Source organism: Bos indicus, chromosome 13 (genome assembly GCF_029378745.1).
Source record: "Bos indicus isolate NIAB-ARS_2022 breed Sahiwal x Tharparkar chromosome 13, NIAB-ARS_B.indTharparkar_mat_pri_1.0, whole genome shotgun sequence".
Lineage (NCBI taxonomy): Eukaryota > Metazoa > Chordata > Mammalia > Artiodactyla > Bovidae > Bos > Bos indicus.
The window spans coordinates 43867822-43895074 of NC_091772.1; the positions used below are offsets into that span (position 1 = coordinate 43867822).

General features: G+C 42.0%; 1 protein-coding gene across 2 annotated transcripts in view; it reads left to right on the top strand.

Moving 5' to 3' along the window:
* The window catches only part of LOC109567750 (aldo-keto reductase family 1 member C4-like), a 38803-nt gene that overhangs the window by 7181 nt on the left and 4369 nt on the right, over positions 1–27253 (top strand). Inside the window, exons 2-5 of one of the 2 annotated variants that reach the window (XR_011570089.1) lie at positions 13809–13925; positions 14871–14948; positions 16697–16819; positions 19359–24142. Coding sequence is in view for 1 of the 2 variants with exons in the window: in XM_070801113.1 (XP_070657214.1) it covers positions 13809–13925; positions 14871–14948; positions 16697–16819 (318 nt within the window). In the remaining variant the exon portion in view is untranslated. The remainder of the gene's footprint in view (positions 1–13808; positions 13926–14870; positions 14949–16696; positions 16820–19358; positions 24143–27253) is intronic. The other variant, XM_070801113.1, reaches the window with a different exon arrangement.

Genomic DNA, 27253 nt, shown 5'->3' on the forward strand with positions numbered 1-27253 from the left:
CCTCTGACCATTTGCCATTCCATTAGAGGAAGTTAGTGAGATCTGATAAAATATTGAAATTGAAAGTCCCGAACTCAGGCCAGCAGTTTTGGTTATCCAGTTTGTATTAAGGCCAAGTTTGAGTTCAAAGTGACTCGAGTTTAAGAACCTTGAGATCGGTCAAGAATAGAGGTTTGGGGTTTCATTTTATGCAGGTCAAGGGAGAGTGGGATGGATTGGCTTGACCCCATAGCAAATGGCTAGCGACTGTCTAGTCAAGAGAAAAGATCGTCATGTAATCTTTTGACCAGGCAGAGAGAGAGAGGCTCTGAAGGAGGGAGGGGCGTCCCCCACGTACCTCCCCAGAGGGCCTTTTGGCCAGAGGGTTCTCCAGGAACCCAGAAAGGATGATAGTCTATGGCACCCTAGAGTACCGTCTGAGCTTACCTGGGCTACTGGGTCAGGCGAGAATTCGTGGTGGATGGAGGGAGGTCGAATGGCAAAAGGCCTCTGTCCTGGAGTTGGTCAGTCTCGCGGAAAAGAAAGTGCAGAGAAAAGAGGGAGAGAGAGAGGGGCGGGGGGAGAGACCAATATTCCTCGGGTTACATGGAAAACCAATAAAGCCCTTACACAGGACTTATACCGCTCATGAAGGCACAGGATGTCCTCTCGAGGAGGTCTTGAAAGTCTGGGCGGGAAAGTGGGCAGGCTTCCACGCTCCAAAGAGCTGGCCATGGAGAATGAGAAGGACACAACCTCCGTGGTTTCTGCGCCAAAAAATGTAGGGTAAGGGAGTTAGAGAATGTGAGGTTCAGAAAAAGAACGAGACTGGCACTTTACAGGAACAGATCACCTTTAATGAGGCAAGAAGGGGCAGCAGTCAGATTAGTGAGCTGCTGCACTAACCCAAGAAAAGAGTAAGTATATATAGGCATATATGTGGAAAGCTACTGTCTTAAGGGGGCCTGTTCTTCTCCAGGAGAAGGCAATGGCACCCCACTCCAGTACTTTTGCTAATGTTCTTCTCCAAGGTTGTTCGGAGTAGTTATCTCTCTTTTTTTTTTTTTTTTTTTCCGGAGTAGTTATCTCTTAAATGACTGGGCAAGGAATTCTGGAGATTGGCCAGAGGCTAGACGGGCTGGGATCTGGGCACAATCAACCTTAATGTCCTTTTTTTTCCCCTTCAGGTGAGAGAGTTCTTTGTTTTGCATAGAATGGTGGGGAGGACCTAGAGGTAGTTTTAACTCCAGGCTATTTTCAGCCCTGTAGCTTTCCTTCACAGCTGAGTGCTGGATGAGAAACACTGCACCCGGGTTTTGCCTTATACTCTTGTTACTGCTTGGAAACTTATCTTGAGTAGAAAATATATTACCATTTGTAGGAATAAGCTGCAATCTTACAGGGCAAGGTCTCAGTTCTTGATCCTTGTTACTGTATTTTAATGGAAATATAACTTCAGTGCTTGGACTTAAGAGGGGCTAGTGGACAAGTCTCTATACTGGAAGCCAGAAAGTTTTCTGTGCATTGTGACTTTAGAGTGTGCAGTTGTATGACCAGGGACTGGTCCTTAATTTTTGAGTCTCACTTTTATCCTCTGGAAATATAGAAAGAAATATTCATGGACACTTTACCAAAGAAGATACTCAGCTGGAAAATATGCAAATGAAAAATATTCAATGTCATTTGTCATTTGGACTTGCAAACTAAAAAAAAAAAAACAACAAACTATTAGGTTCTCCTACATACCTATTAGAATGGCTAGACTCAAAGCAGTGACAACATTTAATGCTGCAATAAAATCTCTCCTTCATGAGTCCTAGGAATGCAAAATGGTACTGTTCTTTTTGGTCAATAGTTTGGGGTTTCTTACAAAACTAAACATCCTCTTAGTAAGAGATCCAGCGATTGTGCTTTTGGATATTTACACAAATAAGCTGAAAACTTACGTCCACACAAAATCTTGCACATGAATGGTTATGCTAGTTTTAATAATTGCCGTTTAGTCACTAAGTTGTGTCCAACTCTTTGCGACTCCTTGACTGTAGCCCACCAGGCTCCCCTGTCCACAGGATTTCCCAGGTAAGAATACTTGGTGGATTGCCACTTCTTTCTCTAGGGAATCTTCCTGACCCAGGGACTGAACCTGAGTCCTGCTTGGCAGGCGAATTCTTTACCAATGAGCCACCCAAGTGATAAATATAGATATTCATTGGATACAGAGACATAATTTTATCCATCAGTGGAATCTTATTCAGTGATAAGAAATAAACTATCAGGATATGGAAAGCCACAGAGCAAAATTAAATGCATATTTCTATGTGAAAAAAAGCAAACTTAAAAAGCTACATACTATATATATGATTTCGACTGTATGACACTCTAGAAAAAGCAAAATATAAAGATAGTAAAAGATCAATGTTGCCAGGGATTTAGAAGAGGAAAGAAAGGAAAAGATGGATACTGGAGCACACTGAATGTTCAGGGTGGTGAAACTATTCTATATTATGTATACAGTAATGGTGGATTCTTATGTCAATATGCATTTTTTAGTATGCATAGAGCTGCTGTACAACTAAAAGTTTGAATTGTTTTGCACTCTATGGCCCTTGCTTAATAGTAAAGTATCAATATTAGCTCATCAGTTTTAACAAATGTTGCACAGCAATGCAAAATGCTAATAACAGAGCAAAGTGTGGCGGGGAGGAGAGGAGGGATTTCCCTGTCAATCCAACAACTACTCTAAAAAGAGTCTAGTGTTAAGATAAACAATGTAGGGTCCAATTTTTATTCCTTCGAAGAGTTTGAAAGTGAAAGTGTTAGTTGCTCAGGGGTCCAACTCTTTGCCACCCCACGAACTGTTGCCCTCCCGACTCCTCTGTCCATGGGATTCTCCAGGTAAGGATACTGGAGTGGGTTGCCATTCCCTTCTCCAGGGAATTTTCTGACCTAGGGATCAAACCCAGGTCTCCTGCATTGCAGACAGATTTTTTACTGTCTGAGCTACCAGGGAAGCCCTAAACAGAGAGCAGAGCGCACTTTTGATCCATCACCTTCTGCGTTATGGGCCCAGCACACCTCTGCTATACCACTCTGCTGAACCCTCTAACAGTTTATTTCTTTTAACTTTTTAAAGAACTTTTTTGAGGATCTGCTAAGAGTCAGATTTTGTGATTATCTCCTGACACCACTGTTAAAGAATTTGATACTCAAATTGTCAGTGTTTCTAATAGTTTTCAGGTCTATGAAGGTGAGCTAGAATGGCAAATAGGCTATTTTGTGATCATCACCTATGTCTTAGCAAAACAGGTTAGCAGACTTCCAGGTGATCCACATGAAACTGTGTGGAATAGTTTTGAATAAACTAGTTTTCAAAGGGGTATTTCCCTCCTAAGGAGAGTGGAATTTGACTTCAAAGGACCTTCCATGTCTGTAAACTGACTTGCCTACCTCTACAAATTCAGCGCAGTTCTCCTCATCTAGAATAGAAGGGATCGGCTACCCACTCCAGTATTCTTGGGCTTCCCTTGTGGCTCAGCTGGTAAAGAATCCACCTGGAGTGTGGGAGATCGGGGTTTGATCCCTGGCTTGGGAAGATCCCCTGGTGAAAGGAAAGGCTACCCACTCCAGAATTCTGGCCTGGAGAATTCCATGGACTATACAGTCCGTGGGGTCACAAAGAGTTGGACATGATTGAGCAACTTTCATTTTCTTCATCTAGTCATTTTTTGCCTACACAGCAGTTGGAGGTGCCAGATTCTTTCATAACTCACACAGCAAAGTAACTACTTCAATCCATGCTGACCTATAGTACCACAAAGATAAAGAACAGATATTCACTGGACTATAGCAAGGTTCAGAGATAACGTCTAAGATGGTACAGCCGCTGAACGTCACCCATGCCCGAGGCAGACTGAAAGAAGAGCACTGTAGTTGTAGAACTCAGCCAGCTGGGGCAAAATTACTAGTTCGATAATAATTTCTATATTTTATTCTTTGGAATCAAAGTCACCAAAAATAGTCTTTGCCAACCCTTGTTGGCAACCCATGGGTCCTTACCCATGGAAATTGCAGTGCCAAACACTATGCATTTGAAAAACCATGGGATTCATTCAAAAATTCAGCTAAGATTCTCCCAGCAAAAGGTCATAGTAATATTGGCCTGTTTGGAATTGATGTTACAAAACCTGGCATTCAGACTGAATATCCTGAAGCTTAACCTAAGATCTGGAACCACAAGAGTTACCATCAAACCCCATGACAAGCAGTCACAGGGTTGTTTCTCAAATTAAAAATAATGGATGCAAATGAGGAAATCTAATACTTCTCCTTTCAATATTTATGCTATAATAAAGTATTTTTATTTATTTATTTGGCTGCACCCCATGGCAGCATGTGAGATCTTAGTTTCTGGACCAGGGATCAAACCAGCACCTCCTACATTGGAGTCTTAACCAGTGGACTCCCAGGGAAGTCTCTATAGTAAAGTGTTTTTTTCAAAAACCTATTTTGATATAAGTCTTCAACTTCCTGATTATGTCTGTCATTATCTACTCCAAGTTTTGCCTTTTGTTTCCAGTAGAGGAGGTCCTTTTGACATTTTATGTAATGCAGGAAAAGTTAATGAAACTTGATGAACTTCCTCAACTTTTGTTTGTTTGAGAAAAATCCTTATTTTGCCTTTATATCTGAATGATAATTTTGCTGGGTAGGGTATTCTTGGCTGACCTCTTTTATCTTTCAGTATCTTGAAAATGATATTTCCATCCTTCTCCCCTCCTCCATGCCTATTAAGTTTCTGTTGAGAAATCTGCTGATAGTCTAATGGAGGGTCCTTGGAAGGGGTCATCCGTTGTTCCCTGGCAGCCTTTAAAATTCTTTCTTTGCCATTGACTTTTGAAAGTGCTTTCAAAATGTGTTTCGGAGAAAGTCTTTTTGCAAATATAATGAGGGTCAAGTCACTGATTCTTCCATTTATTTTCCCAGTCTTGGTGAATCCAGTAGCCCTATATCCCCACCTACCACACACAGCACATTGTTGAAAATGCAGAGGAAAGAGAGAAAAAACAATGTGTGAAGGCTTTTCAGAGGACTTGCTCCTCTTAGTAGTCGGGGGTGAAAAGTTAACCAATGAAGCAACGTTTTCCTCATTGTTTATTCGCTTTATTCATAGCATGATATCTGTAGGTTTCCTTTCCTTTTTTTTTTTAAGTTTTGTCTGTGCTGTGTCTTCTTTGCTGCTAGGACTTTTCTCTAGTTGCATCAGGTGGGGGCCGCTCTCTAGTCGTGGCGCCTGGGCTTCTCATTGTGGCGACTTCTCTTGCTGCAGAGCATGGGCTTTAGGACATGTGGTCTTTAGTAGTTGTGGCTCCCGGGCACTGAAGCACAGGCTCAGTAGTTGTGGTCCTCAGGCTTTGTTGCTCCATGGCATGTGGAATCTTCCCAGATCGGGGATTGAATTCATGTCTCCTGCATTGGCAGGCAGATTATTTACCACTGAGCCACTAGGGAAGCCCAGTATCCATAGTTTTAACTCTGGAAATGATAGCCTGATTGTATCCATATTAGAATAGTCAGTACTCTCGAGTAAAATATAGTGTCTGGATAAATTCTCCTTTTCCAGATCAGACTCAGGCCTGTTCCTGAAAGACAGGTTCATGGCAGTTCTCACAGTCTGAGAAGGGCTGGTTTTGCCATGTGCAACACCATAGATGTTTTTATTTACTCTCTCAAATATTTAAAACTGTGCTTGACTATTTCCTCTTTGATTGTTATACATTGTTTGCTGTATGACTTTAATTGTACTTAGAAGAGAGTCTTAAAAACAGTGTACTGCCAATCAGCACCCGCGTGTAAGTTTGCACACAAAAGTCAAGGGCAGCTGGGCACATAAATGCCTTCCCAGTGTCCACTGGGCAACTGTCTTAGCTTTTATTTCCCCAAAAGGTAAAAGATTTGGTTCTACCTTACCAAACTTTTTCATGTTCAAGTTTGAATATATCCTAGATATTCACTTAGAGGTAAATACCAACATCTTGACATGAAGAAAGTAATATTCTCTCATGTCATGGATTCTCCCTTTCTCAGTGTGAAACTATCTCCAATAATTCACCTGTGGACTATAGTGTGCATAACTTTCAGTCTTTTTAAAAAAATTTATTGGGGTATCTTCTCTTTAGTCGCTCAGTCATGTCTGACTCTTTTTGACCCCACAAACTCTAGCTCACAAGGCACCTCTATTCATGGAATTGGGGTATAGTTGATGTAAAATGTGTTAGTTTCAGGTGATCCACTGATCTCTTCAAGAAAATTAGAGATACCAAGGGAACATTTCATGCAAAGAGGAGCTCAATAAAGGACAGAAATGGTATAGACCTAACAGAAAAAGGAGATATTAAGAAGAGGAGGTGGCAAGAATATGCAGAAGAACTATACAAAAAAGATCTTCATGATCCAGATACCCATTATGGTGTGATCACTCACCTAGAGCCAGACATCCTGGAATGTGAAGTCAAGTGGGCCTTAGGAAGCATCATTAAGAACAAAGCTAGTGGAGGTGATGGACTTCCAGTTGAGCTATTTCAAATCCTAGAAGATGATGCTGTGAATGTGCTGCACTCAATATGCCAGCAAATTTGGAAAACTCAAATTTTGTTGTTTGGAAAACAGCAAAGTGGCCACAGGACTGGAAAAGCTCAGTTTTCATTCCAATCCCAAAGAAAGGCAATGCCAAAGAATGTTCACCCTACCGTATAATTGCACTCATCTCACATGCTAGCAAAGTAATGCTCAAAATTCTCCAAGCCAGGCTTCAGCAGTACATGAACCATAAACGTCCAGATGTTCAAGTTGGATTTAGAAAAGGCAGAAGAACCAGAGATCAAATTGCCAACATCCGTTGGATCATTGAAAAAGCAAGAGAGTTCCAGAAAAACATCTATTTCTGCTTTATTGACTATGCCAAAGCCTTTGACTGTGTGGATCACAACGAACTATGGAAAATTCTTAAAGAGATGGGAATACTAGACCACCTGACCTGCCTCTTGAGAAATCTGTAAGCAGGTCAAGAAGCAAAGTTAGAACTGGACATGGAACAACAGACTAGTTCCAAATAGGGAAAGGAGTATGTCAAGGCTGTATATTGTCACCCTGCTTATTTAACTTATACGTAGAGCACATCATGAGAAACACTGGGCTGGATGAACACAAGCTGGGATCAAGATTTCTGGGGGACATATCAACAATCTCAGATACGAAGATGATACCACCCTTACGACAGAAAGAGAAGAAAAACTAAAGAGCCTCTTGATGAAAGTGAAAGAGGAGAGTGAAAAAGTTGGCTTAAAGCTCAACATTCAGAAAACTAAGATTATGGCATCTAGTCCCACCACTTCATGGCAAATAGATGGGGAAACAGTGACAGACTTTATATGGGGGGGGGGGGGGCCTCCAAAGTCACTGCAGATGGTGACTGCAGCCATGAAATTAAAAGACACTTGCTCCTTAGAAGAAAAGTTATGACCAACCTAGACAGCATATTAAAAGGCAGAGACATTACTTTGCCAACAAAGGTCTGTCTAGTCAAGGTTATGGTTTTTCCAGTAGTCATGTATGGACATGAGAGTTGGACTATAAAAAAAGCTGAGGACTGAAGAATTGATGCCTTTGAACTGTGGTGTTGAAGACTCCTGAGAGTCCCTTGGACTGCAAGGAGGTCCAACCAGTCCATCCTAAAGGAAATCAGTCTTGAATATTCATTGTAAGGAACGATGCTAAAGCTGAAACTCCAATACTTTGGCCACCTGATGCAAAGAACTGACTCATTTGAAAAGACCCTGATGCTGGGAAAGATTGAAGGTGGGAGAAGAAGGGGACAACAGAGGATGAGATGTTTGGATGGTATCACCAACTCAATGGACATGAGTTTGAGTAAACTCCAGGAGTTGGTGATGCACAGGGAAGCCTGGCATGCTGTAGTCCATGGGTTCAGAAAGAGTTGGACACGACTGAGTGACTGAACTGAACTGAACTTGAACAACACAGTTTTGAAACACGTGGGGCAAGTGGCTTTTTTTTTTTCCCCCCAGTAAATATGTACCACACTGGTAAGCCCAGGTTGGTTGGAGCTACAGAGGCAGAACTGAAGAGGAGACTTGAAAGTTAAATGTGGGTTTTCAACTGTGCTTGGGTTAGCACCCCTAATCCCTGCATTGTTGGAGGGTCAACTGTATATATATATATATATATATATATATATATATATATATATATATGGAGTATTTATCTCCTATCTGATCAATGACAAAAGTCTCTAGTATATTCCAGTAAACTTCTTTTTTTGCTAGAATCTCTTGTGTTTGTGGATATATTTGCATCCTCCAAGATGTTTTTACTTTAGTCAAGTTTGAACTAACATCCTTGTATTATCTAATTTTAATGAGATGATGTTAGTACTTTGCAACACAAAAATTAGTGGTTTTTTAAAAAATTAACTTTATTACCATCTTACCAGATTTTAAAGTAAAACAATACTTTGAAAGATCAGCCAACAAGGGTTTTAGCATGTAAATTGTTTCTTATTCCTGCAGGAAATGGAGTGGGCTGACCTCAGTGGTGCTGACCAGATAATTTCGACCTGGCTAATCAAAATTACATTTTTGATGAAGCCATTTATCCAAAGAAGACAAACAAATGGCAAATAGGTATTAAAAACATGGTCAGCATCATTATTCATCAGGAAAATCCAAATCAAAACTATAAGATACTGTCATACTTGTCAGAATGGCTATTATTTAAAAAGACTGATAGACACAATAAGTGTTGGAGAGAAGGTGGAGAAATCAGAAGCCTTGTACACTGTTAATAGGAATGCAAATAATGCAGCTACTATGAAAAATAGTATGAATGCTCCTCAAAAAATTGAATATAGATTTGCCATATTCAGCAATCCTTGCTGTTCGGTTGCTAAGTTGTGTCCAACTCTTTGCAACGCCATGGACTGCAGCATGCCAGGCTTCCCTATCTTTCGTTATCTCCTGGGGTTGCTCAAACTCATGTCCATTGAGATCCAACCATCTCATCCTCAGTCACCCCCTTCTCCTCTTACTGTCAGTCTTTTCCAGCCTCAAGGTCTTTTCCAATGAGTCAGTTCTTCGCATCAGGTGGCTTCAGCTTCAGCTTCAGCATTAGTCCTTCCAATGAATATTCAGGATTGATTTCCTTTAGGATGGACTGCAATCCTACTTCTGTGTTTCAAAAAACTTGTACTATTTTCTTCCCTTTGCAGATTTCTCTTAATAAAGAGGAAAATCACAGTTTGTCTAGCCAGAAAAGTGAGAGAAGATGAATCAAGTGAAACTTTTTTCTTTAAAGATGAATGATGGATGCTTCATGCCTTGGTAGGGACTGGGCACCTCTGCTCCTCAGGTAATCAGAATGGTGTTAGAGATGGAGGAGTAGCAGACTCGGGTCCTGATCAGAACCAGTCACTGAGTAAATTTGGGAAATCCAGAGGGGCCACCCTTTCTTAATTTATATTATGCTTCTCTCCAGGGTAGGTTATTTGGTGCATTAAGTCAGTGCTTTTCGAATTTTCAGGGGTGCCATTTCACAACAGATTAGAGTCAATGGCTTCCCTGGTGTCCCAGAAAATAAAGAGTCTGCCTGCAATGTAGGAGACACCGGTTCGATCCCAGGATAGGGAAGATCCCCTGGAGAAGGAAATGGCAACCCACTCCAGTATTCTTGACTAGAGAATTCCATGGACAGAGGAGCCTGGTGGGCTATAGTTCATGGAGTTGCAAAGAGTCAGATATGATTGAGTGCCTAACACTTTCAGAATCAATGAAATCCAGCTGTCCTGATTGGTGGTTTAGTCACTTAGTCGTGTCTAACTCTTGCAAACCCATGGACTTGTTACGTGCCAGGCTCCTCTGTTCATGGGTTTCCCAGGCAGGAATACTGGAGTGGGTTGTCATTTCCTTCTTCACAGGATGTTTCCAATCCAGGAATAGAACCCAGGTCTCTTGCATTGCAGGTGGATTCTTTATGGACTGAACTACGAGGGAAGCCTATTTATCATGTATCAGAGACCTTGATGCAAATTTGCTTGTCATGCATTTTCTCTGAAATTTCTAACATCCAAGTTGTCCCCTCCCATGTACCTCTAATCATAGAGCATCCAGAGAAATCTTGGGGATAAAAGGACCTATAGAAAGAGATTAATCTTTCATCTCAGAGGGAATTTTTGTGGTCTGAGGTGGAGATAGTCCCTTAGAGGTCAGGCTATGAATACTGAGCTGTGGGAAGAAGCATGTGGCACTTGAAAATTCTCTCTCTGTTTGGAAGACTGAACTTCACGTTTGATGCCCCAGCAGGAGAGTCATTTGGTGTATGATGTTGAAGTCTGATGCAAGGACACTGGCAGGAACTATTGCTTTATTTTGACTTGGCTTTTTCATCTGTGAACAATCAGTTCATCTTCATGGGACTAGTTAACTCATCAGGAGTTGCAAGTTATATATATATATACACCCAAGAGACATTTTACTACTGAGTGAAGTAACAGGGGTAATGGAGAGGTGAAAATTATAGATAATTTTGGAAGACCAGCCTGGTGGACCAGCAAACGAGTAGACAGCTAAGAAGAATAACAGTTTTGAAGAAGAAAATGTTAGCTAAGGATGAACTTAGTAGCCAAAAAAGAAATTAATAATAAGAAATTTTTAAGGTGAAAAAAAGTGCTTTTTGGTTTTTTGTGTTTTCTTTTTTACATTTTTAGTTCTTCCTCAAATGTTGTTTGAAGTGTTTCTCCAAGTTTACTTAGGTAAATCACTAATTTATTCCATCTGAAATTATGTCCTCATTGCACTGATAATTTTTTGCACTGGATATCTGGGTTGAAACCAGTTAATGATCTCTTACAAAGAGAATTAATTTAGAAAGGTAACTCTATATATTATGTAAATCTATACATCATGTAGATAGTGGAAGTCCAGAAATAGAGGGTTAATGATATGATGTTCTGAGACCAGTTCATGAACTCAAAGTTTCTATCATAAGTATCTTTTCCCAACATTGGTTGCGTGAAATGAGCCATGGTGGGAGTACTTCCACCATGGAAATTGGCTAAAGCTATAAATCAGGACTCCTCTTCTTCAGACTCAGTTGTTAAATATTTACCATGAAATAAAGGTCAACATGATGCTGTGTCCCCACTAGCTCTTAACTCTTTAGGGTGACGGCTTCTATTGAACAGTTCTGCTTGTGGAATTGGTCCTCTGTTCCTGATTTAAGTAGATCTTTATCTTGTTATGCTTTCCTAGGTTGTTAAGAGTGAGGTAGAAAAAGCTGTCATGAGAGCAACTGATGTTGGCTACTGCCATATTAACTCAGCATATATTTACCAAAATGAAGAAGAAATTGGGAGGGCCATCCAGATGAAGCTTGCAGATGGTACCGTGAAGAGGGGTGATTTATTCTACACTACAAAGGTGCTGTGTGCAGCTACTTGTGTATCTGTGGGAAGCTCACTCTTTGAGGAATCATTTTCCTGGCAAATTCCTCTTCTCACTGGTTTAATTCCTGTTCACTCTCAGACCTTGAACTATGAGAAGGCTGATTTGGAACAGATGGATAGCAATGTGAATTCTGTGGTCAGATTTCCTGTCTTTGAATCCAAGTTCGGTCACTTACTTACCTTGGACAAACTACTTAAATTCTGTCCCTTAGTTTCCCAAGCTGTAAAATAAATAAAATAATATTTACCTTACAGGATTTTTTGAGTATTATTAATATGTCAAAAACACATGTAAAGCTTTAAAAATATTTAATGCATTTTAAATGCTTATAATACTAGCTGCTATTATTGTCATAAGGTTTAAAACTCAAAGTGGATTTATCTTTTCCAACTCTATTATACTCATATTTTGATGTATATCTTTTTTAGCTGTAGTGTGAAAGAGAGCAATTTATCAGAAAAGTTGGGTTATGGAAACTACAATCAAATTTTAGCTTTTTAATATCCCATATATTTGACTTTATGAAATTTCTTAACCAAAAAAAAAAGTCTTTGGACCTCTTTAAATCTTAGTCTTTTTATCTCGGCCTAGTACTTTGGCCACCTCATGCGATGAGTTGACTCATTGGAAAAGACTTTGATGCTGGGAGGGATTGGGGGCAGGAGCAGAAGGGGACAACAGAGGATGAGATGGCTGGATAGCATCACTGACTCGATGGACGTGAGTCTGAGTGAACTCCAGGAGTTGGTGACGGACAGGGAGGCCTGGCATGCTGTGATTCATGGGGTCGCAAAGAGTCGGACACAACTGAGTGACTGAACTGAATGGATATCAGATCAGATCAGATCAGATCAGTCGCTCAGTCGTACAACTCCTGTACTATGGAACGGATATAGCATTGTCAATAAACATTTGTTTCTCTTTCCTATAAGATAGGAAAAATAATACCATGGAACTCATATGAGGGTAACATTCATGTTTATAAAAGCATTTCTAATGTATTTTTTTAAATTCTCAACCATTTTCACTCATATAATTTATATCCATTGATGCCATATCTAAAACAAAAGAGCTTAATATTTGAATCGGATTGGAAAGGGAACCTGAGAGGAATTTTTCCCATCATGTTCCTTGAACTGACTACTAGAAAAAAAAGCATTTGAATTGGAGGTAATGCAGCCCAAGAGGAGGGAGATGGTGTTAGTGGTAGTGAACCCATCCTGGTCTATGAATGGATATTCTTTCCTTCCAGCTCCAGAGGTATCCCTACATCACTAACCCTCTTAACTCTCATCTTCCATCCTCTTTTCATGGGATCCTTTTGTTTCTTTATCCTTAGCAATTTTGATAGATTTTCCTTAGATTATTACACTTAAAATGAAGTGACTATAACACCCTCTACCCCCAAATTCCTAAGAGACCTAACTTTCTTTGGCAAATCTAATCATTGAATACAGCCGAGATCACAATCATTTGATGTCCTTGTTTAAAATGCAGTTTCCTTGGACTTCCCTGGTGGTCCAGTTGCTAAGACTCTGCACTACCAATGCAGGGGGTTCTGGGTTTGATCCCTGGTGGGGGAACTAGATCCCACATGCCACAACTAAGAGTTCACTTGCCACAGATAAAGATTTGGTGTGCTTTACAATATTATGTTGGTTTCTGCCATATTATTATGCTGTACACCTAAGCATACAGTGAAAGTGAAAGTAAGGTTGCTCAGTCGTGTCTGACGTTTTGTGACCCCATGGACTGTAGCCTTCCAGTTTTCTCCATCCATGGGATTTTCCAGGCAAGGGTATTGGAGTGGGTTGCCATTTCCTTCTTCAGGGTATCTTCCTGACTCAGGGATTGATACCTGGCCTCCCGCACTGCAGGCAGACGCTTTACCCTCTGACCCACCAGGGAAGCCCCAAGCATACAATTCTATGTTGATATCTCAAGAATAAATGAACTTAAAAAAAAAATTTTTTTTTAATGCAATTTCCCATCCCAGTCTCCAAACATTATGATTTTATGATGTTTGAGAGAGAACTCAGGGCTATAATTTGCACAAACAAACCAAATAATTATTTTATGTTTCCAGTTTTGAGAACACCTGTGTAAGACCATATTTTAACTTCCTACGCTGGTGTCTTACTTCAGTGTGAAAATAAACTATGATGATAAAGAATCCCGAGATTCACAGGATGACTTATCACTCCCCAACAATCACAAGTGGGTTTCTGGTTGTTGCTGTTTATTCACCATTATATTCATTTCTCCTGAATATTCTTAAATGATCCCACCCCACTTCTCTTTCTGCCACTGCAGCTGTGGAACACTTTTTTCCATCCAGAATTGGTCCAAACCTGCCTGGAAAGCTCGCTGAGAAAACTTCAACTGAGCTACGTGGATCTTTATCTTATTCATTCCCCAACAGCTCTGAAGGTTAGTAAGAGTTATTTTACTTTGGTTATTAATCTCATTAGGAGTGAAATAAAAAGAGGACATAGTTTATGAAAGTGGGCCGAATCATACATAATATTTTGACATTCTCTTTGTTTTTTCTTTTTTCTGCACCTGTCCCCATTCCAGCTCATTATTCCAGTCTCAAACTGAAGGGTTAGTTGTTGTTCAGTTGCTGAGTCATGTCCAACTCTTTGCGACCCCATGGACAGCAGCATGCCAGGCTTCCCTGTCCTTCACTATCTCCTGGAGTTTGCTCAAGCTCATGTCCACTGAGTCAGTGATGTCATCCAACTATCTCATCCTCCGTCGTCCCCTTCTCCTCTTGCCCTCAATCTTTCCCAGCATCAGGGTCTTTTCCAATGAATTGGCTTTTTGCATCTGGTGCCCAAAGTGTTGGATGGGTTTACTGGTTTCAATGTCTTTGCCTTGATCTTGTGGACAAATGTCTAAATTTTCTAGGCCCTGTGCTCTTGAATTTCGACCTCGTGCCCACTGGTGTCTGGGGAAAATCTTGATGTGGAAACCAGGGAAGGCACAGAACATGTAATGAGGATGAGATTCAGGCCTGAGATGCTCACAAGTCCCTTTCTCATACGACCACCTCTAGGTGGAGAGCAGGGGCGGAAGAGTCTTATCCCACAAGGATCAGGACCAAGGAGCCCATTTGGCCATGGCACCACACTGGGCTCTCACTATGATGGGGTCTTGGGTATCTCAAGTTGTCCTTACACAAGCAATATTTATTAAATCTTCAGGAGTTAAAAACATTTCTAGAAGTGTACTTTTTCAATGTACTACATTTCCCTCTTCCTTTCAAGAACAAGCCTTGATTGTTTCATTGGTCTCAAGGTCTAAAGGCTCCAAACAGCTTGGGTGAAGCCAGACACAGCCTGATATAACCTCCTCTTCTTTCCTGTGTTCCAGCCTGGAGAGGACCCAATCCCAGAGGACATCCATGGAAACATCACTTTTGACACAGTGGATCTCTGTATCATGTGGGAGGTGAGTGCAGCTCCAAAGAGGCCATGTCTTTGCACACTGAGAGAGAGAAGACTCACAAGGAAGTGGGGAGAGGCGGACAGGGTCCAATTCTGCCTCTTGTGTACACATGGACGAGGCCATGAATGTCCCTGCACCTCAGTTTCACATTCCATCGGTGTAGATTCAGTGAGTAGTTACTGAGTGCCTGTGATGTACTTAGCCCTGGGTACTTCCATGTACTCAGGCTATACCTGTGAACAAAACTAAGATCTCTGGCCCCATACTGAGGTAGGTTCTACTGGGCAGGGGATGGATGCAGTGATATAGTAAAGTGAAGCTGATTCAGGGAACTGAGAATGCCAGGATGGTTTGGGGGCACAGATAGACAATTAAAAACAGAATGGACATGGCACAGTGCTCCCAGTGCAGGGGCCCTAGGTTCAATCTGGTCAGGGAACTAGATCCCACATGCTCCAATTAAGAGTTCACAGGAAGTATTAGTTTCTCAGTCATGTCTGACTCCTTGCAACTCCATGGACTACAGCCCTCCAGGCTCCTCTGTCCATGGAATTCTCTAGGCAAGAACACTAGAATGGATAGCCATTCCCTTCTCCAGGGGATTTATCCAATCCAGGGATCAAACCTGGGTCTCCCACATTTCGGGCAGATTTGTTACCATCTTAGCCAGTAGGGAAGCCCCAAGAATACTCGAGTAGGTTGCCATTCCTTTCTCCAGGTGAATCTTCCTGACCCAGGAATCGAACCTGGGTCTTCTGCATTGCAGGTATATTCTTTATGATCTGAGCCACCAGGGAAGCCAAGAGTTTGCATGCCATTGCCAAAGATCCCACATGCTACAACTAAGAACTGGCACAGCCAAATAAATAAATTGAATAATTTGTTTAGAAAAAGAAAAACAGAAGGGACATTGCAGTCCTCTTTGAGAAGGTGGAATTTGACCAAAGACTTTCAGGAGATGAAATTTATTAAGCGAGCATCTGGAGGAAGACTGATGTAGGCATAAGGAAAATCAAGGCAAAGATTTTAAGGTAGGAGAAAGTCTGTGTGTGCATGCTAAGTTGCTTCAGTCATATCTGACTCCATGACCCTATGGACTGTAGCCCATCAGGCTCCTCTGTCCATGGGATTCTCCAGGCAAGAATCCTGGAGTGGGTTACCATGCCCTCCTCCAGGGGATCTTCCTAACCCAGGGATCGAACCCAGTTCTCTTGCATGTCTTGCATTGGCAGGTTTACTACTTTACTTTACTACTAACACCACCTGGGAAGGCCAGGAGAAAGCTCACCATATTTAAAAAACATCAAGGAACAGGCAGGGCTGGAGCCCAATGAGTTTGATGTCAATCATAGGATAGGAGGTCAAAGAGAAAATAGGAAGCCAGTGGTCTGGGAGGCGAGCATGGCAGCTTCCTGTTTCCCAGGCTATGCCTAGCTCAAGTTCCTTTCTCCTAGCACTTGTTCTGCTAGTGTTTTACCAGATTTTTCTAGGTGATCAGCTAAAGGTCATACTGGTTCTCTTAACCCGCCTGGGCTGCTTTCATCCTTTTCTTTTTCTATCTTCTTAGCCAATTAAAAAACTATTTTTAAAAATAGTTCTCATTCTCCTATTTCTCATCCTCCTCCTATTGGCCAACTCCTGTCTTATTTATTGCAATCTGCATCTTGTATTCTCCCTCACCCAGAGACACTCATGCTACCATTTAGTATGTTTCTCTAGCCAGTTACCCCTCACCACCTCTCCCACCCCAGGCCTTGGAGAAGTGTAAGGATGCAGGGCTGACCAAGTCCATTGGGGTGTCCAACTTTAACCACAAGCAGCTGGAGAAGATCTTGAACAAGCCGGGGCTCAAGTACAAGCCCGTCTGCAACCAGGTAATCCCCTCATCAGTCTGCCCCCAATCTCTTCTCCCTCCTCACCAGCTTATTCTTTATTCATTTCAACAAAGTCACCAAATGGCACTTCCCTCTTTTCCACTGACCTTAGGACATCAGCTGCTCCAAGAGAACAGAATGTATTTTAAGTTACAGAAGATATTGCTAAAGATTGTATCCATTTATTTTTATTTCTTTTATTTGTCTTTGTTCCCATGTCATTTTGCAAGAAACATCCAGGAGTCAGGTTGAAGTATAATCTACTAAGTGTTATGGTAGTCGGCCCTAGTAATTCAGAGCTAGCAAATGATTGACCTTTCGCATAAAAGGTCAGAAATATTGGAACACTCATGCATCAGAGAGAATGGGTAATTCATCTTTTAATGGCTCTTTTGAGTTCTTTGTCATGAGATAACCACTGGGATTCTTTTTTGAAGTTTTTATTTTATCTTGAAGAACAGTCAATGAACAATGCTGTGTTTGTTTCAGGTGTACAGCAAAGTGATTCAGTTACACACACATATGTATCTAGTCCATTTCAGATTCTTTTACCAATTGTTGTTGTTGTTCAGTGGCTCCATCATATCTGACTCTTTGTGACCCCAGGGACTGCAGCACATCTGACTTCCTTGTCCTTCGCTATTTCCTGGAGTTTCCTGAAACTCATGCTCATTGAGTCCATGATACCATCCAACCATCTCATCCTCTGTCACCCCCTTTTCCTCCTGCTCTCAATCTTTCCCAGCATCAAGGTCTTTTCCAATGAGTCAGTTCTTCGCATCAGGTGGCCAAAGTATTGGAGCTTCAGCTTCAGCATCAGTCCTTGCTGGTGTTTTCCCCAATTAAGTTGTTACATAGTGTTGAACAGAGTTCCCTATGCCACAGAGGAATTCCTTTTTGGTCATCCATTTTAAATATAGTAGTGGGTACATGGTATGAAATCACTCCCAAATGACATGAACGTGCTTGATGCCTTTGAACCGTATACTTAAAAATGGGTGAAATGGTAAAAGTATGTAATGTAGCTTTTACTCCCATAAAAAAGTAAAAGTTAAAAAGTCTGTTTGTTAAGATAAGCTCACATTAATGAGCAACACATACACTTCCTTATCTTGGAGAATAGGGAAGGAAACCATGAGTGTAAAAATATTAATAACTGGCAGCACTTCTTCCTGGCAGAGGGCCTATATTTCTACATGATCTCATCTCCTTTTAGACATCTCACGTCTAAAGGCAATCCATATACTAGATATTAGTAAGGCTTAGTGTTTTCTTCCTTGTAGATAAAAATAAAAACAGAAGTCTAAAAATGTTTATTTTTTGTCCTTTGGGAGATTTACCTTCACTTTGGAGATCACTGATTTGAGAAAGGAAAGAAAATCGGCTGTGAAGAGTTCTTTCTTGGGGAGGGAATGAGGGATGAATAGATAAAGCACAAGACATTTTTAAGCAGGAAAACTGTTGGGTCTTGTGCACCGTGGTCACAGCTGTAGATGACGGTCATGTGCTGGCCCTTGTTGCTGGTATTTCTAAATAATTCCAACACTGTGAATATAGCTCTGTGTGTTCCTTGTATATTTGGGGATGGTGATCCTGCTGACCCCACATTCCAGTACTTCTGCTTGGCAATTTATGGGTGGAATGTCACCCTTACCTCAACCAGAGCAAACTGCTAGAGTTCTGCAAGTCCAATGACATTCTCCTCGTTGCCTACGCTCCCTTGGGGTCTGACTTAAGGAAGAAATGGTAATGATCTCTATAAAGGTATTCTGATCCTAGATGCTGTGTCTTCTGGAGCCATCTCTCAACTGTCTGGGGGAAATTAAGGATAGTTAGCAGGAATGATCCATCTTTGCAAACCCTTTCCCTAGCATACATTTTGAGGACTCAATAAAGTATTATTGAATAAAAAGTAATTATTGCATGAGTGCTAAGTCACTTCAGTCGTGTTTGATTCTTTGCAACTCTATGGACTATAGCCCAGAAGGTTCATCTGTCTCTGGGATTCTCCAGGCAAAAATACTGGAGTGGGTTGCTATTTCCTCCTCCAGGGGATCTTGCTGACCCAAGGATCAAATTTGCATCTCTTATGTCTCCTGCATTGGCAGGTGGATTCTTTACCACTAATGCCACATAGGAAGCACAAATTATTATTAATAATTAAAATGTTCATCCAATTCAAAAGTTTCAGCTTTAAAGACTGATAAGGTTTCCAAGTCATGATTCTGACACTTAGCAGTTGAGCCATATGAGTCTCTTGAAGAGGAATATAGATGTGTACCTTTTAGCACTTGAGTGCAAAACAGAGACAGTTAGTCAAGTGCATCTTTTGAAATAGCAGATTCTTATAAAATTCTTGACTATTTGTTTCAATGGTGGTCATTGGGTCTTACTTGGAACAACAATTTTGCCTTCTTGACGTATTCCATATTTTGCTAACTTTCTCAAAAATGTTTAAAAAATGATAAAAAACAAACAGACCTGATTTTCCCTTCTTACCTTGCTTTCTCTTGTCTTTCTTCTTTGACTTTACCAAAAGAAGCAAAAGAGCTATTGAGACAGCCAGAGTGTCATGAGGAAGATTCCAGCAAATTAACCACCCCTAGTCTGGCGGCTGCGACCAGCACACTAAACACGGCCTAGAGGAGCTACCCCATGTCCAAGGTCAGGGGCAGAAGCTGGGAGGACCCCATGCCCGAACGGTGGCAGCCAAGAGGAGTTACCCCGCGTCCGAGGTCAGGGGCAGTGGTCGAAAGTGCCAGACTGAGAGGGCGCAGGAACAGCCGAGAGGAGCTATCCCTCGTCCGAGGTCAGGGGCTGTGACGAGAGGCATTACCCCGCGTCCGAGATCAGGGGCGGCGGCCGGGAGGAGCTACCCCATGCCCCCAAGCCTGAGGCCAGGGGCAGCGGCCGCAAGGAGCAACCCCACGTCCAAGGAGCCCACGCCCTAGGCCAGGGGCGGTGGCCGGGAGGACCAACCCCACGTCCAAGGAGCCATGGCTGTGCGGGCGCAGGAGAGCCTAGAGGAGCTATCCCAAGTTGAAGGTCAGGAAGGGCGGTGGTGAGAAGATACCCCTCGTCCAAGGTAAGGAGCAGCAGCTTCACTTTGCTGGAGCAGCTGTGAAGAGATACCCCACGCTCAAGGTAAGAGAAACCCAAGTAAAATAGTAGGTGTTGCAAGAGGGCATCAGAAGGCAAACACACTGAAACCATACTCACAGAAAACTAGTCAATCTAATCACACTAGGACCACAGCCTTGTCCAACTCAGTGAAACTAAGCCATAACCATGGGGCAACCCAAGACGAGCGGGTCATGGTGGAGAAATCTGACAGAATGTGGTCCACTGGAGAAGGGAATGGCAAACCACTTCAATATTCTTGCCTTGAGAACCCCATGAACAGTATGAAAAGGCAAAATGATAGGATACTGAAAGAGGAACTCCCCAGGTCAGTAGGTGCCCAATATGCTACTGGAGGTCAGTGGAGAAATAACTCCAGAAAGAATGAACGGATGGAGCGAAAGCAAAAACAATACACAGCTGTGGATGTGACTGGTGATAGAAGCAAGGTCCGATGCTGTAAAGAGCAATATTGCATAGGAACCTGGAATGTCAGGTCCATGAATCAAGGCAAATTGGAAGTGGTCAAACAAGAGATGGCAAGAGTGAATGTCAACATTCTAGGAATCAGTGAACTCAAATGGACTGGAATGGGTGAATTTAACTCAGATGACCATTAAATCTACTACTGTGGACAGTAATCCCTCAGAAGAAATGGAGTAGCCATCATGGTCAACAAAAGAGCCTGAAATGCAGTACTTGGATGCAATCTCAAAAACGACAGAATGATCTCTGTTCGTTTCCAAGGCAAACCATTCAATATTACAGTAATCCAAGTCTATGCCCCACCCAGTAACGCTGAAGAAGCTGGAGTTGAACGGTTCTATGAAGACCTACAAGACCTTTTAGAACTAACACCCAAAAAAGATGTCCTTTTCATTATAGGGGACTGGAATGCAAAAGTAGAAAGTCAAGAAACACCTGGAGTAACAGGCAAATTTGGCCTTGGAATATGGAATGAAGCAGGGCAAAGACTAATAGAGTTTTGCCAAGAAAATGCACTGGTCGTAACAAACACCCTCTTCCAACAACACAAGAGAAGATTCTATATGTGGACTTCACCAGATGGTCAACACCGAAATCAGACTGATTATATTCTTTGCAGCCAAAGACGGAGAAGCTCTTTACAGTCAAGAAAAACAAGACCAGGAGCTGACTGTGGCTCAGATCATGAACTCCTTATTGCCAAATTCAGACTTAAATTGAAGAAAGTAGGGAAAACCACTAGACCATTCAGGTATGACCTAAATCAAATCCCTTATGATTATACAGCGGAAGTGAGAAATAGATTTAAGGGCCTAGATCTGATAGATATAGTGCCTGATGAACTATGGAATTAGGTTTGTGACATTGTACAGGAGACAGGGATCAAGACCATCCTCATGGAAAAGAAATGTACAAAAAGCAAAATGGCTGTCTGGGGAGGCCTTACAAATAGCTGTGAAAAGAAGAGAAGCAAAAAGCACAGGAGAAAAGGAAAGATATAAGCATCTGAATGCAGAGTTCCAAAGAATAGCAAGAAGAGATAAGAAAGCCTTCCTCAGCAGTCAATGCAAAGAAATAGAGGAAAACAACAGAATGGGAAAGACTAGATATCACTTCAAGAAAATTAGAGATACCAAGGGAACATTTCATGCAAAGACAGGCTCAGTAAAGGACAGAAATGGTATGGACTTAACAGAAGCACAAGATATAAAGAAGAGATGGCAAGAATACACAGAAGAACTTTACAAAAAAGATCTTCACGACCCAGATAATCACGATGGTGTGATCACTCACCTAGAGCCAGACATCCTGGAATGTGAAGTCAAGTGGGCCTTAGAAAGCATCACTACGAACAAAGCTAGTGGAGGTGATAGAATTCCAGTTGACCTATTTCAAATCCTGAAAGAGATGCTGTGAAAGTGCTTCACTCAATATGCCAGCAAATTTGGAAAACTCAGCAGTGGCCACAGGACTGGAAAAGGTCAGTTTTCATTCCAATCCCAAAGAAAGGCAATGCCAAAGAATGCTCAAACTACCGCACAATTGCACTCATCTCACATGCTAGTAAAGTAATGCTCAAAATTCTCCAAGCCAGGCTTCAGCAGCACATGAACCGTGAACTTCCAGATGTTCAAGCTGGTTTTAGAAAAGGCAGAGGAACCAGAGATCAAATTGCCAACATCTGCTGGATCTTGGAAAAAGCAAGAGAGTTCCAGAAAAACATCTATTTCTGCTTTATTGACTATGCCAAAGCCTCTGACTGTGTGGATCACAATAAACTGTGGAGAATTCTGAAAGAGATGGGAATACCAGACCACCTGAACTGCCTCTTGAGAAACCTATATGCAGGTCAGGAAGCAACAGTTAGAACTGGACATGGAACAACAGACTGGTTCCAAATAGGAAAAGGAGTATGTCAAGGCTGTATATTGTCACCCTGCTTGTTTAACTTATATGCAGACTACATCATGAGAAATGCTGGGCTGGAAGAAACACAAGCTGGAATCAAGATTGCTGGGAGAAATATCAATAACCTCAGATATGCAGGTGACACCACCCTAATGGCAGAAAGCGAAGAGGAACTAAAAAGCCTCTTGCTGAAAGTGAAAGAGGAGAGTGAAAAAGTTGGCTTAAAGCTCAACATTCAGAAAGCGAAGATCATGGCATCCGGTCCCATCACTTCATGGGAAATAGATGGGGAAACAGTGGAAACAGTGTCAGACTTTATTTTTTCAGGCTCCAAAATCACTGTAGATGGTGACTGCAGCCATGAAATTAAAAGATGCTTACTCCTTGGAAGGAAAGTTATGACCAACCTAGATAGCATATTCAAAAGCAGAGACTTTACTTTGCCAACAAAGGTTCGTCTAGTGAAGGCTATGGTTTTTCCAGTAGTCATGTATGGATGTGAGAGTTGGACTGTGAAGAAGGCTGAGCGCCGAAGAATTGATGCTTTTGAACTGTGGTGTTGGAGAAGACTCTTGAGAGTCCCTTGGACTGCAAGGAGATCCAACCAGTCCATTCTGAAGGAGATCAGCCCTGGGTGTTCTTTGGAAGGAATGATGCTAAAGCTGAAACTCCAGTACTTTGGCCACCTGATGCGAAGAGTTGACTCATTGGAAAAGACTCTGATGCTGGGAGGGATTGGGGGCAGGAGGAGAAGGGGATGACAGAGGATGAGAGGGCTGGATGACATCACTGACTCGATGGACGTGAGTCTGAGTGAACTCCAGGAGTTGGTGATGGACAGGGAGGCCTGGCGTGCTGGGATTCATGGGGTCGCAAAGAGTCGGACACGACTGAGCGACTGAACTGAACTGAGCCTGATTAAACTAACCTAGGTAGAATGGATGTGCAACCTCAGAAACAGAGCATCTCTGTCTCCTTCCCAGGGTGAAAAAGGAAAATCTGGTTATCCTGCAGGATCCGGTACTCAATGCCATTGCTGAAAAGCACCGGCGAACTCCAGCCCAGGTAGCCCTGTGCTACCAGCTGCAGCGGGGTGTGGTGGCTCTGGCCAAGAGCTTCAGTGAGAAGAGGATCAAGGAGAACTTCCAGTTCCTGTAGGATTGTGGGCAGCAAGAGGCTGACAGAAGCACATTGTCTGCCCTCTGGGATGGGTTGTTTGGGAGGTTCCCAATGTGTATTTGGGTAAAGCTTATCTCCCTATGTTCTCTATGGGTATATGTGTTGTATTTAACTCTCCTGTCCTCCAAACCTACAAGGCAGGAAGCATAGTGTTTCGAAAGAACAGTCTACAGAGGATTTGAGTCAAGTTTAAGTCTCAAACCTGGTTTTCACTCCACAGTATGGCCCTGAATAAATCATCTCTTGATTTCTTCAGCTGAAAAAAATGAAGGAGTTTGCCGAGATGAGATCCGGGCTCAGAAATCTCTAAGATTCCTTGGCTATCACCACAGTCACCCAAAGTCTCTGAGGGTGACCTGAATCACCAACCTCAACTCTTTGAATGGACAAATTTCTGTGACTTTTGCTGGGGATGAACCCCAGGTTCATAAAAACTACACAAGTTCCTACATAAATGTGTGTGTCTGTATCTGCATGCTGGGGGGCGTGTAAGGGTGGCAGTACTTGCCTCTGGGAAATTGAATTGGTCGTCTCATATTTCTGATAGGTTTTTGAATTCCAGTTGACCCCAGAGGATATGGAGCATCTGGATGGCCTAAATAGAAACATACGCTATTTTGACTATGGCGAGTAAGTAGGTGGTTACACTGTAGATGCTGTGGGAGCAGGGTAAGAAGGGAATTCCATTTATTCTAGTCCACAAAGGGCAGGGTCCTCTGTTGCCTCTTCTTTTAGGGAAGTGGATGGAAAACCTCTTTCCTTCAAGCCCTCATACCCTTGTTGCTCCACGCCCCTCAGTCCGTTTTCTTCCTGAATTCCAGAATCGATCAACACGTTGACATCCTTTGCATGTACTTTCAGGTCTCCTCACTCTTCTTTGTCTTACTCCTTGGTCTAAAACCTGGCTACATCCTGCTCTCTGCCTGTGTCATCATCTCCTCCTCCCCTGGGAGAATATATATATATATATATATATATATATATATATATATATATATAACTGAAGCACTTTGCTGTACACCTGAAACTAACACAGCACTGTTAATCAACTATACTCCAATAGAATATAAAAATTAAATTGAATAAAATAAAGATACTACTATTTTCTAGGAAAACAACAAGGGTCTGATCAGGAACCCCTTTTCTTGGCATCTGGTGGCCTGCCTTCTCACTTGGAGCAAAGGCCAAAGTCCTCAGAGTGCCTACAGAGACAGTGGGACCACCCCTCCATGTCTCTGCCTCCACGTCGGTCCTGCTGCCCGGCCCCTCCGACTCAGTGCAGCCCAATGGCCTCCATGCTGCCCCACGTGTCAGGCCCATCTCAGGGCCTCTGCCCAAGCTGTCTCTCTACCCAGAATGCTCTGCCTCCAAATACCCAGGTGTTCTCTCTCTCACCAATGTCAGTCTTAACTCAAATGGTACCTCCAGGACACCTTCTCTGTCATTTCATCTAAAAAGGCGGCCCAGCCCACACAACACTTCCTCCCTCTGAGTCCTGCTCTGTCTCTCTCTTGGCACATCTCCCTCATTAACATAGCACATGGTTTTCTAACCTATTTTGGGTACTTTCTGCTTATCATAGAACAGTAGGTTCCTAGGGAAGGAATTTTAAGAAACTATTCTTTCCCTTAGTGATTAGTGAATATTGGCTGAATGAATAATAAAATAATAGGGTACAGTAACAGACAGTGAAGAAGCAGGCAGTAATTTTTAGCAATTAATACCAGTCATTTTAATCAATAATAATTATCCAGTGATTTAGCACCACCTATCTCAAAAATGATGACTTTATATATACAAAGAGAGTTCACCTTCTTTGCCAAAATGGAAACCCTTGTTGAAGTGGCTTATGTTATAATCATCCTATCCATTTCTAGATCTAATACATAATTTTTCACCTAGTGAAGTCATAGGTAAATTATTTCTTAGTGCTTGGAAGAGACTGAGCAACAGTATTATTCTTGTCACCTTCCTCACCATCACCTTGAAATATTTGTTAACTTCAGATATTAAGCCAGAATGGCACTGTTTTAAGAGGAAGAACTCATTTCTGCCCTCTTGGGAGTTTATAATATCGACACAAACTATCTCCTTACACTGTAGAATAACAAACCTACAAAAATTTAATATATTGGTTTATTTTTGTGCATGTGCCCAAGTGCATGTAAGCATATTTTTTTCTACAATGTGTTATTACACTGCAATGCAATTGCACATAGTGGTTATAAAACTGGATGGGCTTGTACTTGTCCAAAAGGAAAATTACATCAATTCTCTTGCTTCAGGTCAGTTCAGTTCATTTGCTCAGTCATGTCCGACTCTTTGTGATCCCATGGACTGCAGCATGCCAGGTCTCCCTGTCCATCACCAACTCCCAGAGTTTATTCAAACTCATGTCCATTGAGTCAGTGATGCCATCCAGCCATCTCATCCTCTGTTGGCTCCTTCTTCTCCCACCTTCAATCTTTCCCATAATCAGGGTCTTTTCAAATGTCTGTTCTTTGCATCAGGTGGCCAAAGGATTGGAGTTTTAGCTTCAACATCAGTCCTTCCAATGAACACCCAGGACTGATCTCCTTTAAGATGGACTGGTTGAATCTCCTTGAAGTCTAAGGGACTCTAAAGAGTCTTCTCCAACACCACAGTTCAAAAGAATCAATAATTCAGTGCTCAGCTTTATAGTCCAACTCTCACATCCATATATGCCTATTGGAAAAACCATAGCTTTGACTAGACAGACCTCTGTTGGCAAAGTAATGTCTCTGCTTTTTAATATGCTGTCTAGGTTGGTCATGACTTTCCTTCCAATGAGTAAGCATCTTCTAATGTCATGGCTGCCCTCACCACAGGCAGTCATCTTGGAGCCCCCCAAAATAAAGTCTGACACTGTTTCCACTGTTTCCCCATCTATTTGCCACAAAGTGATGAGACCAGATGCCATGATCTTAGTTTTCTGAATGTTGAGCTTTAAGCCAACCCTTTCACTCTCTTCTTTCACTTTCATCAAGAGGCTTTTTAGTTCCTTTTCACTTTCTGCCATAAGGGTGGTGTCACCTGCATATCTGAGGTTATTGATATTTCTCCTGGCAATCTTGATTCCAGCTTGTGCTTCTTCCAGCCCAGCATTTCTCATGATGTACTCTGCATATAAGTTAAATTAGCAGGGTGATAATATACAGCCTTAATGTACTCCTTTTCCTATTTGGAACCAGTCTGTTGTTCCATGTCCAGTTCTAACTGTTGCTTCCTGACCTGCATACAGATTTTTCAAGAGGCAGTTCAGGTGGTCTTGTATTCCCATCTCTTTCAGAATTTTCCACAGTTTATTGTGATCCACACAGTCAAAGGCTTTGGCATAGTCCATAAAGCAGAAATAGATGTTTTTCTGGAACTCTTGCTTTTTTGATGATCCAGTTAATTTGGGCAGTTTGATCTCTGGTTCCTCTGCCTTTTTAAATCCAGCTTGAATATCTGGAATTTCATAGTTCATGTACTGCTGAAGCCTAGCTTGGAGAATTTTGAACACCACTTTGCCAGTGTGTGAGATGAGGTGCAATTGTGCAGTAGTTTGAGCATTCTTTGTCATTGCCTTTCTTTGGGATTAGAATGAAAACTGACCTTTTCCAGTTCTGTGGCCACTGCTGAGTTTTCCAGATTTGCTGGCATATTGAGTGCAGCACTTTCACAGCATCATCTTTTAGGATTTGAAACAGCTCAACTGGAATGCCATCACCTCTACTA